Source organism: Camelina sativa, chromosome 10, assembly GCF_000633955.1.
Source record: "Camelina sativa cultivar DH55 chromosome 10, Cs, whole genome shotgun sequence".
Taxonomy (NCBI): Eukaryota; Viridiplantae; Streptophyta; class Magnoliopsida; order Brassicales; family Brassicaceae; genus Camelina; species Camelina sativa.
The window spans coordinates 8,693,153-8,708,759 of NC_025694.1; the positions used below are offsets into that span (position 1 = coordinate 8,693,153).

Sequence of the window (15,607 nt, forward strand, 5' to 3'; positions counted from 1 at the left end):
AGCTTAGTTCCTAACTTAGACCACAAAGTTTTTCAGAAATAGCTTAAGAACTTAGTATCTCTATCAGAAACAATAGTTCTAGGCATGCCATGCAATCGCACAATTTCTCTAAAGAACAATTCAGCAACGTTTGTAGCATCATCAGTTTTGTGACATGGGATGAAGTGTGCCATCTTAGAAAACCTATCAACAACCACAAAGACAGAATCTCTACCTTTCTTGGTTCTAGGTAATCCTAACACAAAGTCCATTGACAGATCAGTCCAAGGTTCAGTAGGAATGGGTAAAGGAGTATACAAACTGTGGGGTTGAAGTTTAGACTTAGCTTGCTTACAAGTGACACACCTCCCACATATTCTTTCCACATCTCTCATTAAGCTCGACCAGTAGAAATGCTCATGAACCACTTTGTGGGTCTTCTTTACTCCAAAATGTCCCATCAGTCCACCTCCATGTGATTCCCTGACAAATAACTCCCTCAAAGAACATTGGGGCACACAAAGACGGTTATCAAAGAATAGGAAACCAGACATTTGATAATATTTTCCATAAGCGACTTTAGAGCATTTTCTATAAATCTCTTTAAAATCCTGGTCAGTTGTATACAATTGCTTCATGAACTCAAAACCAAGCAACTTAGTCTCAAGAGCTGAAAGAAGAACATACCTTCTAGACAAGGCATCAACCACCACATTTTCCTTACCTTGTTTGTATTTTATGACGTAGGGAAATGTCTCAATGAATTCAACCCAACGAGCGTGCCTTTTGTTTAACTTTTGCTGGCCTTTGAGGTGCTTCAAGGATTGGTGATCTGTATGAATTACAAACTCCTTTGGCCAAAGATAATGTTGCCATGTTTGGAGTGCCCTAACCAAAGCGTATAGCTCTTGGTCATAAGTGGGGTAATTGAGTGTAGCTCCTCCCAATTTCTCACTGAAGTAGGCAATGGGTTTCTTTTCCTGCATCAACACAGCACCAATACCCACTCATGAGGCATCACATTCTATCTCAAAAGTTTTGGAGAAATCCAGAAGTGTAAGTAAAGGCGCTTGAATTAACTTCCCTTTAAGTATCTGAAACGCCTCCTCCTGAGCTTGTTCCCACTTGAAACCAACATTTTTCTTGATTATCTCTGTGAGTGGAGCTGCTATTGTGCTGAAGTTCTGAACAAACCTCCGGTAGAACCCAGCTAGCCCATGAAAGCTCCTTACCTCTCCAACAGTTTTGGGGCTAGGCCAATCACGGATGGCCTTGATCTTTTCTTCATCCACCCTGAGTCCATCAGCACCTACAATATAACCTAAGAAAACCACGTGATCTGTTCCAAAAGAGCACTTCTTAAGATTTGCACATAACCTTTCTTTCCTAAGGACATCTAGGACAGATTTCAAATGCAGCTTATGTTCCTCACGGTTCTTGCTATAGATAAGAATGTCATCAAAGTAGACAACAACAAAATGACCAATAAAAGATCGCAAGATATGATTCATCAAACGCATGAATGTACTAGGTGCATTAGTAAGGCCAAAAGGCATGACAAGCCACTCATACAATCCTAGCTTAGTTTTGAATGCAGTCTTCCATTCATCACCTTCTTTCATGCGAATTTGGTGATATCTAGTTTTCAAATCTATTTTTGAGAAAACAGAAGAACCATGCAATTCATCTAGCATGTCATCAAACCTAGGGATTGGATGCCTATACTTTACCGTAATATTGTTGATGGCACGACAGTCTACACACATGCGCCAAGAGCCATCCTTCTTAGGCACAAGGAGAACAAGTACATCACATGGGCATAGACTCTCCCAGATGTAACCTTTTTCAAGAAGTTCTCCAATCTGCTTTTGAATTTCCTTTGTTTCCAACGGATTGGTTCGATAAGCCGGCCGGTGTGGAAGTGACGCACCTGGGACGAAATCAATTTGGTGTTCTATACCTCTTATTGGCGGCAAACCGTTAGGGTTTTCTTCTGGAAAGATATCTGAGAATTCCTGCAAAATATCTATCAAATCACTTGGGAGCTCCGGTACAAGGTCAGAAAATGCTATTAGTGTTTCTTTATACACAAGCAAAGGCAATGGCTGTTGAGAGTACAAAGATTTCCTTACTTGACTCTCTTTGACAAAGAAGTTAAAGTTCTTAGGAGATACCTCAAGTTTTGTTGGTTTAATTTCTTTGTCTCGGCTTTTTTTCAACTGGACCTGGTCTTGATGGACCTCCAACGGAATTAAAGGAACCAAAGTGATCTTCTTTCCTTTATGCTCAAAGGAATGCCGGTTGGTGTAGCCATCATGTATAGCCCTCATGTCAAACTGCCAAGGTCGTCCTAGAAGAATATGGCTTGCATCCATGGGAAGGACATTGCACATGATCTCATCTTCATATCGGTCTATGGTAAGAGGAACCGTGACTTGCTCCCTGACGTACTGTTCGCCCGTTTAAAAGGTCGCGGATGAGGTCTTGTCTCAAGTCCAAGCTTCCTAACAACAGTTTCACTAGCAACGTTAGTACAGTTTCCACCGTCAATGATCAAAGAACAAACTTTATCTTTAACTAAACATCTAGAGTGAAAGAGATTCTCCCTTTGTTCTCGGTCATTGGACTTAGGTTGAACGCTCAATGATCTCCTAGTGACCAGAAGTGTCCCTTGAGTTGGATATTCAAACTGCTCTTCCTCTTCGTCAAAGATTGGTCCGAGATCTTCCTCTTTTTCTTTATCGTCCTCGGACTCCACTTCACCGTTGTCTAGGAGGATCATTACCTTTTGATTCGGACATTTGTTGGCATAATGTCCAAGTCCTTGACATTTGAAACACCGAATATCCCTTGCCCGATTGTTGGTCTCGAATGCCTTTCCTTTATCAAGACGAGTAGGAGCATTAGTCTTAAAAACTGAATTTGATGAAGTTGAAGACTTACCTTTATCTTGATAACTTGGTTTTGGAGCAAAAGAAGGTTTAGAGAAACCCTTCCTCTTGGTTTGTTGTTCGATTAGAATCGCCTTGTGCAACATTCCCTCCAAGCTTTCATATTCTTGAAGCTCCATTCTGTCCTGAATGTCCCAATTGAGGCCTGCAAGGAATCTGGCCATGGTAGCTTCTAAGGTTTCATCTATGTCCACCTTGATCATTAAGCTTTCCATTTTCTGGAAATAATCCTCCACAAATTTGGTTCCTTGAAGCAAGCGTCTGAGTTTTTGGTGGAGATCTCTGTGGTAGTGAGCCGGCACAAACCGTTTCCTCATCAAGGTAGTGAGCTCATCCCATAAAGTTATTGGTCTTCCACCTGTCCTTCTCCTGTGAGTCAAAACTTGATCATACCAGTTAATAGCATAGCCTATAAACTCAGTTGCTGCTAACCTAACCTTCTTGAGTTCAGAGAAATTTTGACATTCGAACACTAACTCTATTTTCCTTTCCCATTCTAGATAAACATCCGAATCATTTTTACCTTCAAAGGTTGGAATTTTAAGTTTTAAACCACCTAAATTGTCATTTCTTGTACCAAAAGGATTAACATCACCTTGATCACGGTTTCTATGACTTCGTCTAGGTCAGTTGATTGATCGATCATCTTCTTCATGGAACTCATCTTCTTCAATTTCCTCTTCGGACTGGTAAGTCCTCCTTGAACGTTCTCTCCTGGCTGCTGGTCTAGAACGGGTTTGTTGGCTGTTCTGAATCTCGTCGAGCCTCTGGTGTAGTTCTTCTAGACTTGTATTCATAAGGTTAGTAATAGTGTCATTCAATGCTCTCATTTGCAAGTTAGATAGCCCGGCGACAGAATTCCCTGGCCGATCTCGTTCTCCATCACTTTCCATGGTTTCCTGAAAACTTAAACACCAAAAGTTAGCAGATAAAAAATCCTCACACAAAAGTGTTTCTCTCAATTTTTTTTGGTAGGTCACTCAAGAGCTTTCTCCCTAAGTTCTAAGAGAACAAATCCAAGCAACCCAATGGAATTCCCAAGCAACAAGGGAAGAAGGAAGATAGAAAGACAAGAGGATTTTTGTGAAATCTGTTTTAACCACTCCAAGGTTGGATTTCTCCTCAGCCAGCAGGATTTCTCTTCCACCACCTAGAAATGGAAGATGAGAAGATGAACAGACAAATACCGGTTGAGTGGCTCTGATACCACTTGATACGCCCAAAATTCGAGGATCACTCAGCCGGACTAAAAATGATAGAAACTCGCCAAGGTGAAAGGTGCAACAAGGGAGATTTGATGGATTGAAGGGTCGCACAGCAGTTGCAGAAGGCTGCGGATATTCCCAACTCCAATCACTGCTAGATATGACACACTAGTCCAGCAAAAGGAGGCTGTTGCTTGGATATTACACACCAAGAAACAAAGAAATGTTCTAGACAAAGAACAAAGAGATAGACTCTAAAATGAAAAGGAAAATTGGTTGATGGTTCTCAAATGAGATTAGATGAGTTTATATAGAGATAGAAAATTTGGTCACAAAGCCAAGTATTATTCTTGAAACTAAAACACAATAAAGATAGATAGTTTAATGAAGATTCAACTCTTGAACTTTGTCTTCCCAAGGTGTCCTTCCCAAAGTGAGTTGAACTCAATTTTCGCCACTCTTCTTTGACCACAAAACAAAGTGATTATTTTGGGCTTTCTTGCACTTGAATTAGGCTCAAAGTGGGCTGGACTTGATAAGTATCATCCCCAATAGTTCTTCTCATGCTCTCTTTGGCTATAAGCTCTTGAACAAGCTCATTTAGTGCATTTCTTAGTCTCTTAGCTTTTGCTCTAGTCATTGGTCCTTCAGGTACAAACAATGATTCCTCCGCTACAAGCTCCTCAGATTCAAACTCAGTTACAAGTTACTCAGATTTAAGCTCAGCTAAAAGCTCCTCCTCCCTAACTCCATTCATGATCACATTAGAACCGGATTAGATATTCACTATTTATATAAGTTATGAAATAATAAATTGAAGCATGAAAACATTATACAATAAAAATAACCACAAAGAACTTCGATGAAATCTTGATTCTCACTCCTCATATCCGTGTCCACGTGAACTATACTACGGATAAGCCTCTCACGACAGCCAAATAATCATATGAACTTTCCACACCATTAAAAATTCACTAGAATAAGTTGGTCCAAAAAAAAAAAAACACCAGAAATAAATACTGTATTATATAAAACCAATTTCTTCTATATAGGTATATATTGATCCCAACTTTTTCAATGAATTAATAATGTGACCTAGAATCATATCATATTTGACCATTATGGTGGCACACCTCTCAATTGTTTCAAAGATGCTCTTAATTTTTTTAGTAACACATGTTTAGTAGTCCCACAAATGTATATAAAAATCAAGAATACGTCTACATCTAACCCCGTGAATCTCATGCCAAAAGCAAATGACTTATTATAAAAATGCCATAACCTCGGATTCATTTTATCCCCCAACAAACAAATTATAAAATCATGCAAGATGATCGTAGAGCTCTCTTCCAACGAATGTGTTTTGGATTTTTTTCAACACACGAAATTGTATATCCTATCTACGAAAAAGTCTACTCATTTTGTTTTTTTTTTTGGTTTGATCTAGTTTAACTTTTTATGCAAAATTCAAAACATAAAAAAAAAAAGAGGATAACAGAAAGAATGAGATATTTTAATTTTACTTTTTTTGTTTGCCGTCATGAAAATGTTTTTCAACAGAAAAATCCTTGTTACCTAGATATTATCTAGGTTTGTGTACAAAAAAAACCTAGATATTATCTCAAAACCAAAAAAAAAATATTAAGAAAAATAAATAAATAAATTTAAATTGATTAGGTCCGAGTCCGACAAAAAAAAAAGATGGACCCGACCCTGTCAGCAGCACTTGGTTACTCTTCATTCATCCTTTAAAAACCGTATAAAAATCGTTCAACGTGACTCCGCAGTTGCAACTCAGAGAGGTCAGAGAGCCACTCTCTTTATTTGGTTTCTTCTCCATTTTTTTCCCTTTTGTTTTCTTTTCTCACCGAATCTCTCAAGTCCGTCATTTAGCAAAATACCAATAGGGTTTTACATTAAAACAAATTACGACTTTGCAACAAAAACAGAGTCTGGGCTCTCTCTCTCTCTATCTCTATATCTCAACCTTTGTTTTTGTTCTCCTTTCTCGTTTACAGCGGTTTGAGATACAGAGGTTTGTGAAGACTAAAGAGTGAATCTTTAATTCATTTACGGTGAGTTTCTCTGTTCTGTTTGATGATTTATGGCGGTTTCGCTCATTTCTTATCCATTGGATAGAAAAAAAAAAAAAGAGGAGTTATTTGTGAATACTTGTAGATTGCATCATAGCTTTCAAGTTCTTAGTTGATTTGTTACCATTTGCTTCTTTAACTCTGTAGTTGAAACAGAGTCTTTGGTTGAACAAATCAAACACATCACAATCATGAATTATTGATATATATATATCAATCAAGTTTGAATCTTTTTTCCTGTATATCAACATGTCTCTGTCACAAATTGAGTGCACCGCAAAGTTCAGTTTGTGTTTGTGGTTTTAATTTAAAGTTGGATTTATCTTTTCTTTTTCATTGTAGAAAGATGGTTACCTTCGGGAAGAAGCTCAAGGAACGGAGTATTCAAGAATGGCAAGGGTAATTTCTTGATATACTATTCGAAACAGTACTAATGTGTGTCCCTACTAATGTGAATCATGGTCTCTCTCTTTCTCTCTTGTAGATATTACATCAATTACAAACTGATGAAGAAGAAAGTGAAACAGTACAGTCGCCAGTTAGAAGGAGGGAATCTTGAGCGTCGCCATGTTCTTAAAGATTTCTCTAGGATGCTTGATAATCAGGTAACTACAAGTTTTAGCGTCTGGAGCTTTTTGTAATTTGCTAATTCGGAGGTGAATGCAATTTACTAGATCGAGAAGATAGCTCTTTTCATGTTGGAGCAACAAGGATTGCTTTCAAGTAGGCTACGAAGACTAAGGGAGTCGCATGATGCTCTCGAAGAGCAGCCTGATATATCTCTTGTATCTAATCTTAAGGAGGAGTACAGAGCTGTTGGACAAGATCTTCTCAAGCTTCTGTTTTTCGTTGAGATGAATGCTATTGGTATCCGTAAGATACTGAAGAAGTTTGATAAACGACTTGGTTATAGATTCACAAACTATTATGTCAAGACTCGTGCTAACCATCCTTACTCTGAACTTCAGCAAGTCTTTCGACATGTGGTAAGTAGACTGTAGAGTCTTATTCGCAACTGTATTGATCACTCTTGATCTAAGCTTAACTCTGATTATAAATGTTGATATATAGGGCCTTGGAGCTGTTGTTGGAGCTGTATCTCGTAACCTTCATGAGCTTCAAAACAATCAAGGAAGCTACTTATCGATTTATGATCAGCCAGTTCTTCCACTCCAGGATCCTGTTGTGGACTCAATTAGAGCGGCAGTGGATAGACTAACGCGGTCAACAAACTTTCTAAACTTCATGGCTAAGCACGCGCTTATAATGCAAGAAGAGTTACCGAGTCCACAAGATGAGGAAGGGGAAGAAGAAGATGGGAGATATCACTTCATGTCTCTGTTGTTGAATTTGGTCAACACATTTCTCTATATGGTCAATACGTATATCATTGTCCCTACAGCAGATGACTATTCCATGAGCCTCGGTGCAGCAGCAACGGTGTGTGGTGTTGTAATTGGTGCTATGGCTGTAGCTCAGCTCTTCTCTTCAGTTTACTTCAGCGCCTGGTCCAATAGATCCTACTTTAAACCCCTCATATTCAGTAGCATTGTCCTCTTTATTGGCAACTTGTTATATGCATTAGCTTTTGACCTCAACTCAATAGCAGTTCTCTTGGTTGGCCGGCTTTTCTGTGGGTAAGACTCTTTAAGACTTCAAACTGCTCTTATTATGAGTTCTTGAGGAATTGATCATATTGTATTTTTCAGGTTCGGATCGGCAAGAGCAGTGAACCGGAGATATATAAGTGACTGTGTACCATTAAAGATAAGGATGCAGGCTTCAGCGGGGTTTGTTAGTGCAAGTGCTCTAGGAATGGCGTGTGGTCCTGCACTTGCTGGTCTATTGCAAGTCAGATTCAAGATCTATAAAGTTACATTTAACCAAGATACATTGCCTGGGTGGGTTATGGCTATAGCTTGGCTCATGTACTTAGTCTGGTTAGCTATTTCGTTTCGGGAGCCTGCACTTCAACCTGAGGAGATTCCTAAGATTTCAGAAGAGTCTAATAACTCTGGTATGTCTAGCTCCTAATTCCCTCTTTGGTAGACTGATAGGATTTATCAAAAACTGATTGTAGTGGTTTCGTTTGGTGTGAGTGATAGAAGCAGTCCAAGATGTGAATCTGGAGAAAGGTATAAAACAACCATTGCTGATTACAGCAGAAGAAATAGAAGAACAAGCTGAAGATGAATGCGATGGAAGCGAAGAAGCTGTTGAAGATTCCCGTGCACCTGCAAACTCCATTGTAGCTGCTTATAGGTTACTTACACCTTCAGTAAAGGTAAAAAAATGAAACTTAAAATTTACTCCTGAGATGTCAATTCTGATGATGAAATTTGATTCGTTTCCAGGTTCAACTATTGATATACTTCATGCTTAAGTATGCAATGGAGATTCTTCTCTCTGAATCTAGTGTCATCACAACTTACTACTTTGGTTGGTCCACTAGCTCAGTTGCCATCTTCTTGTTTTGTCTCGGTCTCACGGTTCTTCCTGTTAACCTCGTCGTTGGAAGCTACATAAGCAACATGTTCGAAGACCGGTAAGTTTTTTTCTCTGTTTGCTGATTTCTTCTATCTCCTTGATGTTTCCCTAAAGTCATAAACTTTATGTGTCACAGGCAAATCCTGTTGGTCTCGGAGATTATGGTCTGTGTAGGAATACTTCTCAGCTTCCATGTAGTTGTTCCTTACACTGTTCCACAATACGTTTGCTCAGGACTCATCATGTTTGTTTCTGCAGAAGTTCTTGAAGGTAAAAAAAAAAAGATTGATACTGTACTCAAAAACTTCTATATATATATATCAATCTAACTAACCCCATCTGTTGTTTTATAGGTGTTAATCTATCGTTACTCTCGAGAGTTATGTCGTCGAGGCTATCGAGAGGGACTTATAACGGAGGGTTGCTTTCGACTGAGGCTGGCACGATCGCACGTGTGATTGCTGACGCGACGATCACGGTGGCTGGTTACTTAGGACGGGATATGCTTTTGAATGTCACGCTGCTCCCGTCTCTAGTCATTTGTGTTTTGTCCATCGTAGCTACTTGTTTTACTTATAACTCCATGTATTAGTCGAAACAAATTTTATCCCTTTAATAACCAAATCGTTACAATTTGAACCAAAAAAGTAGATGTCACACTAATAAGGGTACGTTGACTAAAACATTAATGACATATCAAAAAGAACCATTTGCCTGCGCTTTAGGCAAAACTTAATACAAAATCGGTCACGTGATTGGATAATTATTGTGCTATGGACCTCAAGCTCCTACTTTACTCTTCTCTTTGGTGGATCATGAAAATTAATTTCTACAAAGTCTTTGATATTTGTTTTTGTTTACATATTTATTTCTGTGAAATATCATTTTATAATGTAACAAAACTGTTCTTTTTTCAGAAGTTTCTTCGTTTGCTACTTTTTTTTCTTGGGTTTTCTGTTTATTTTGTTGTGAACGTATAGTGGATGCCACATGGATTGTAATAACGCCAAGAAAATCATAAATCATTGCAAACTTGTGATTTGGTTCGTTGAAAATGAACGTTGCCACTAGCCATTGTTCCTTGGTTTCCTTTTTCACTTTTTGTTATTTTTAATATATTGTATTTCTTAAAGATATAGTGCTTTATAATCTCCACATAATTATGTCTCGTGATTCTTATAATCTCCACATAATTGATGTCTCGTGATTCTTAATTACAAGTCTCCATACATGGCTGACCAAAAGCAACAAGTTGGTTTTAGACTTTTAGTTAAGGAACGTTCGATGGTAGAATCTGGACAGTAGATTCAGAGTTTCATAAACTTGATTTAGCATGCGACCATAAATCTTAATATATGATGTGACATATTTTGTTTATGTTTTAATAGATGTGACATACAGTATTTGTTAATATGCTAAGCTATTTTCACTTTTTTTCTTTCTATCAATAATATGCAATGCATTATGCAAATTGGTTTAAAAGTGCAAATGAAGATATATACAAAACACTAACACAAACCACAAGTTTTTATTTATCTTTCTATAATTAACCAAACACTAGTTATAAAAAAAGCAATTTGTACCACCCAACATCGACACACCCATGTAGTGGAGTCAGGAGTGGATGATATATACATGGACACGTATAATATGGATAAACGCACACACATACATTCCATGTCTGATTGTGATGAGTGTAAAGACATTAATGATTAAAGTGTAGTGTAAACACGAGATGAAGAAGAATAAGAAGATATAATATTGACCAAGTCCAAAGCGCGTCGCCCTCGAGGTTCTACTTCTACGTGCATGATTCATGAAATGATGAAGTTGCCATCTACTTTCGCATTCGTTTTGAAAGGATGTTACAAAACAAATGAAACATGATTAGCATTAAGGAATAAAATCTTGATAGTAACATATTATTTCAGTTAGGAAGTCTCTTATTGCACAAGTGATTTAGGGGTGTATTCACTTTGACATTTTAAGTGATTTGTGTGAAATTTACAAATTCTATGTTATTCAATCATGAATTTTAAAAAGTCTATTAAAATTCATTGTTATTGAACTGATGATTCAAAAAATGTACTTTAAAATCTATTAAAATCCACTGTTATTGAACTGATGATTTAAAAATTTACTTTAAAATCCACTATTATTCAAAACAGTTTTGTGGATTAGGATTTTAATAATTTTTAGGATTCTGGAGGATTTTTGAGGATTTGGTTAGTTAAAAATACAATAATCTAAATCTCATGGTTTTAGGTGGGATTTGAAAGAATTTTACAGAAAATCATATGAATTTCCCTAAAATCTATCAAAATTCTAAATTTCCTAAATCTCATCAAATTTTTAACAACAACCAAAAAAAAAACAGATTAGTCCAATACATCGTTATAAGAAACATTAAAAAGTAGTAGGCCAAAAAAATTATATTTTCACTTGGACCCCATTTTCATGGATATAATTTTAGTGGTCATTGGTCAATAAAACATCTGGCCAACCATTTCATTCGTAAACTAATAAATCTCTTCGATTGCTTGTTTGTTTTTTCTTTAGCAACATATTTTACAATTCTCATTACCATTACACTAATCAAATGGAGTAGTATAAGCCAATAAAGAGACAGAAGTCAACTCTGTTCAACCTTCAACGTGAGCTTAATATACTTACCTAACTACCATAATATTCTTTCTATACATTATTGTTATGTTTTATAAATTGACTACTATCAATCAGAAGCAAAATTTTGGTACGAGTCTCCTTCTCTCCAAAGAACAGCAACTTTTCTTTTGATTGACTATGCATTGCAATTAGATTACGACAGCACAATTATTTTTCTAAAGACCCAATTTCTCATTTTTTTTTTAAATCTCATTGACTTCAACGTTCTCTCAAGTCACTCCTTCCTCTTTTCTCCGGACAAAAAAACAGAGCAACAGAGGAGAGAGAGAGGGGAAAACAAAAAAAAAAAAGATGAAGAATTCACACTTCATACAAGAAGCTTGCTTCAATGGCTGCTGTTCATCACCATTCTCATCTCATTCAGTATCTGAGAAACCAGAAGAGCTCGAGTTCTCAGTAATCACAACAGGAGCTTCTTTACTAACTCGAGACACCAAATTCACGAGCCAAGAATCTCTTCCACGTCTCCGTACATCTTTCTACGATCTCATCACAGCTTTCCCAGATTACTTGCAGACGAATCAAGCCGACCATCTCCGATCTACTGATTACCAAAACCTCTCTTCCTCTCCCCATGTGTTTGGTCAGCAACAACCTTTGTTCTCTTACTCCCAGTTTCGCCGAATCTCAGAATCAGAGTCCGATTTGAATCCTCCTTCTCTACTTAACTTGTCTTGCAAGCAAGTCGGTTCCGGTAAAGAACTGATAACATTTGCGAGCGAAGAAGAATCTCAGTTTCAGTTGAGGATGAGGAGAAGACTCACAGGTTTTATGAATCTTGAAGAATCCGAATATCATATGATTCTAACTCAAGACCGTTCCTCTGCTTTCAAGATTGTAGCAGAACTCTACTCTTTCAAAACAAATCCTAACCTTCTCACTGTCTACAACTACGAAGACGAAGCAGTAGAAGAAATGATTAGAATCTCAGAGAAAAAGGGTGTAAAGCCCGAATCTGCCGAGTTTTCATGGCCGAGCACTGAAATCAACTCGGAGAAGTTGAAGAGACGAATCACGAGAGGGAAGAGAAGAGGGGGAGGCAAAAGAGGGCTCTTTGTGTTTCCACTTCAATCTCTAGTAACAGGAGCTTCGTATTCTTACTCATGGATGAGTCTAGCTCACGAAAACGAATGGCATGTGTTGCTAGACACCTCTGCTTTAGGTTCTAAAGACATGGAGACTTTAGGGCTTTCTCTGTTCCAACCAGATTTCCTCATCTGTTCTTTTACAGAGATTTTAGGTCAAGACGATCCTTCCGGTTTCGGTTGCTTGTTCGTTAAGAAATCTAGCTCTCCAGCTTTGTCGGAAGAACCAACAAATCCGGCGAATCTCACGGCCGTAAAAGCAGAACCATCTCGGAAATGGAAAACAGAGTATTCTGAACAAAATGACGAAACTACCCATGTGGACCACAAAGCGGCGTCTACTTCTGGTGGCAATGAGATAATCGAAATCGGATCATCATCGAATGAACAAGATAATAAAGCAATGATTGAGTTTCGAGGATTGGATCACGCAGATTCTTTGGGACTAATACTAATCAGTAGAAGGTCAAAGTCGTTGACTTTATGGCTTATACGAGCCTTGATGACTCTTCAACATCCAGGCTCTCATCAAAATGAGATGCCTTTAGTCAAAATCTACGGACCAAAGACGAAACTGAGTCGAGGGTCGTCGATTTCGTTCAACGTTTTCGACTGGCAAGGTGAAAAGGTTGATCCTTTGGTGGTGGAGAGGCTTGCGGAGAGGGAGAAGGTTGGTTTGCGATGTGCGTATTTGCACAAGATTAGGATTGGGAACAAGAGAAGAAGCGATGAAGCTATGAGTTTGAGATTGTCGGTGGTGAGTGTTAGGTTAGGATTTATGACGAATTTTGAGGATGTTTTTAAGGTTTGGGAGTTTGTGTCTAGGTTCTTGGATGCTGATTTTGTTGAGAAAGAGAAGTGGAGAAAAAAAGCTCTTGAGAAAAAAACCAATGATTGATTATTGCGTTAATTTGTGTGAACCGTATAATCTTAATCCGCTTGGTTCAATTCTTAACCTATGGTTGAACATTTTCGGATTTGGATTTCGGTTTAGGCACTAAGCTAGATTTTTTTTCTTTGGGTTGGTTTAGTTTGTTTTATATTGGTGGGTACATATTCAACTTGGTTTCGGTTTGATTTGACAAAAACCAAAATCAAACGCACTTTTTTTTTTTTTTTTTTACTTTTAATAAAAGGTGAACAAATTAGTAACTTTTGAAAGATTTGAATACGTTACTTATAATTGACATTGCAGAAATTATTTAACAAAATATTTTAGATATAAAATTAAACCGAGCTAAAATATGAAATACTATTTGCTGTCAATCAAAACGTGTCCGACAAATGTATTACACTGTACTACTGTAGTTAAGGTAGTACGAGTACCTTAATTTTGGATACTATAGTTTTGTCCATGGACGAAGCTTGCCCACAAAAGACGTTCTCAATAAGTGTTTGAGTTTGGATTGTGATATAACAACACAATATTAACACAAACCTATTATACATGTCATAACCCATATAAAAAAGTTTGAAATTTAACTAAAATCACATTAATGAACATAGGATTATCATAATTATTAATGAAGAAAAAATATCATATAAAAAAATTAAGTAAGCAATATGCCAATATCAATATACAAAACTATCATCTACGATATTTACTTTTACTTGATTGCAAAACCTCCTTCAACAGAAAGGGCCTTGTAAAAGTAGAGTGGGCTTTTTAAATATTATATACAAGCCCACTAAAAACCGCGAGAGAGAACATCTAGAAGGTGTTTTAAAAAGCCGTTTAGGGTTCTTCTAATTTCTAAAACTTGTAAAAAATTCCGAAACATTTTCAAAATAAATTACACAAAACAGTTTTAGAGTTCTGATTATAATTTTCAATTTCAGATTAAAATCAACTGTCTTCTTCACTACGATTCTTCACGACGAATGAGATTTTGAAATTACAAGGAAGAGAGAGAGTGACTAGAGTAGACCTAGAGGAATGAGCATCTTCTTCAATCAGCGGGAATTCTAATTTTTTTTTTGAAATCAATGGCGTCCGCTGACGACCTCCGTATTCTCTCACTCATCGACTCCTCCTCCGACGCCGGCGACGATGTCTTCTCCTCTTTCTCCGATTACCTTAAACCTTTCTCTACTCTATCATCAACAACTTCCCGGAATAAAAAACAAGACAGAGCAACCACCGTTCGAGCCCTAGCTAAGCAATTCCTTCCTTTCCTCAACAAATCGATGTCGCTGCTGCCGAAACGCCTCTCCGTCGCCAAATCTGATGACGGAGCTCGCGAATCCGCCTTGGGTTTGTTCCGTGTTTACGAGCTTTGCGTCGATTGCTTAGAGTTGGTCTCCGCGCAGTTAGCTTGTAAGCCTCATACGGTTCAGTCTCAGAGGCTGCGGATGATTTTTTGTCTCGATGTTTGGGGTTTGTATGAGAATGTGTATACTGAAGGGTTTACGGTTCTGGAGAAGCTTAAAGGCGGCTCTGATTTCAAATCCCGGAAGTGCCGGTTGTTACCTGAGGTTCAGGATGGTGAGGCGGAGCTGGCTTTGGTCGTTGTTGATGCGGTGAATGCCATCATTAAGGCTGTGGCGATGGGTCAGCACTTAGCAGATAAGCGGTGTAGGAAAGTACTTCTTTTGGTCGAGGAGGTTAGACCCTGGTTTAGGTCAGTTTGGGTTTATTTAACTTTCTCTTCTTTGATTATTAGATCAATGCTGCTTCCATTTTTGCACCAGTAAGTTGAATTTTTCTTTCAACCAGATAGCACAGCCTGAAATTTTGGTACTGTGTAGGGTCTTAGATGCTAAGGCGAGTGAAAAGTTGCAGAGAGGGATCATAACATATATGGGTAAATGTGCTGTTTCCTTGGTTAAAGAGGCTGAACATTTCGATGAGGATTTGGTGCTGTCTTTCTGCGACTTAACTGTGAAAGAACATTATAAGTCTGCATTGTCAAAAGATCGGATTTATAAGGTTGCTTTTGTCCTTTGATGTCTTTCTTTCTTGTTGCTCCTTTTCTTTTACATGCTGTCATCTAATAGCTAGTTAAATCTGTTCCCTGTTTCCAGTTTGCTCGCGAGGTGCTTTCTGTTCTGTTCGGATTGAAGTATAGAAAAATGTCAGTGACCATTGACATTTCAATGGCTTTGTTGCGCAGCTTAACTTG

At 37.8% G+C, this 15,607-nt stretch overlaps 2 protein-coding genes across 4 annotated transcripts; both read left to right on the plus strand.

Moving 5' to 3' along the window:
- On the plus strand, positions 5,916 to 9,362 carry LOC104718005 (SPX domain-containing membrane protein At4g22990). Of its 3 annotated transcripts, none has more exons than XM_010435655.2 (10): positions 5,916 to 6,210; positions 6,571 to 6,627; positions 6,713 to 6,833; positions 6,903 to 7,214; positions 7,300 to 7,865; positions 7,938 to 8,245; positions 8,334 to 8,512; positions 8,583 to 8,773; positions 8,852 to 8,985; positions 9,069 to 9,362. In XM_010435655.2, the coding sequence occupies exons 2-10, from the start codon at positions 6,575 to 6,577 to the stop codon at positions 9,305 to 9,307; spliced, it is 2,103 nt and encodes a 700-aa protein (XP_010433957.1). In that variant the 5' UTR covers positions 5,916 to 6,210; positions 6,571 to 6,574; the 3' UTR covers positions 9,308 to 9,362. The 3 variants fall into 3 exon arrangements, with proteins under 3 accessions (XP_010433957.1, XP_010433958.1, XP_010433959.1); XM_010435656.2 differs by having other exon boundaries at positions 8,337 to 8,512; XM_010435657.2 differs by having other exon boundaries at positions 8,340 to 8,512.
- LOC104718006 lies at positions 11,495 to 13,413 on the plus strand. Its single transcript, XM_010435658.1, has one exon. The coding sequence runs from the start codon at positions 11,692 to 11,694 to the stop codon at positions 13,381 to 13,383; it is 1,692 nt and encodes a 563-aa protein (XP_010433960.1). The 5' UTR covers positions 11,495 to 11,691; the 3' UTR covers positions 13,384 to 13,413.

What these genes read in the sequence shown, in the direction of transcription:
- LOC104718005 (XM_010435655.2), top strand. Translation starts at nt 6,575, where the DNA reads ATGGTTACCTTCGGGAAGAAGCTCAAGGAACGGAGTATTCAAGAATGG. An exon ending in AGAAGAGTCTAATAACTCTG is followed by an intron (nt 8,246 to 8,333) that starts GTATGTCTAGCT and finishes TGTGAGTGATAG; the next exon opens with AAGCAGTCCAAGATGTGAAT. An exon ending in AGCAACATGTTCGAAGACCG is followed by an intron (nt 8,774 to 8,851) that starts GTAAGTTTTTTT and finishes TATGTGTCACAG; the next exon opens with GCAAATCCTGTTGGTCTCGG.
- LOC104718006 (XM_010435658.1), top strand. Translation starts at nt 11,692, where the DNA reads ATGAAGAATTCACACTTCATACAAGAAGCTTGCTTCAATGGCTGCTGT.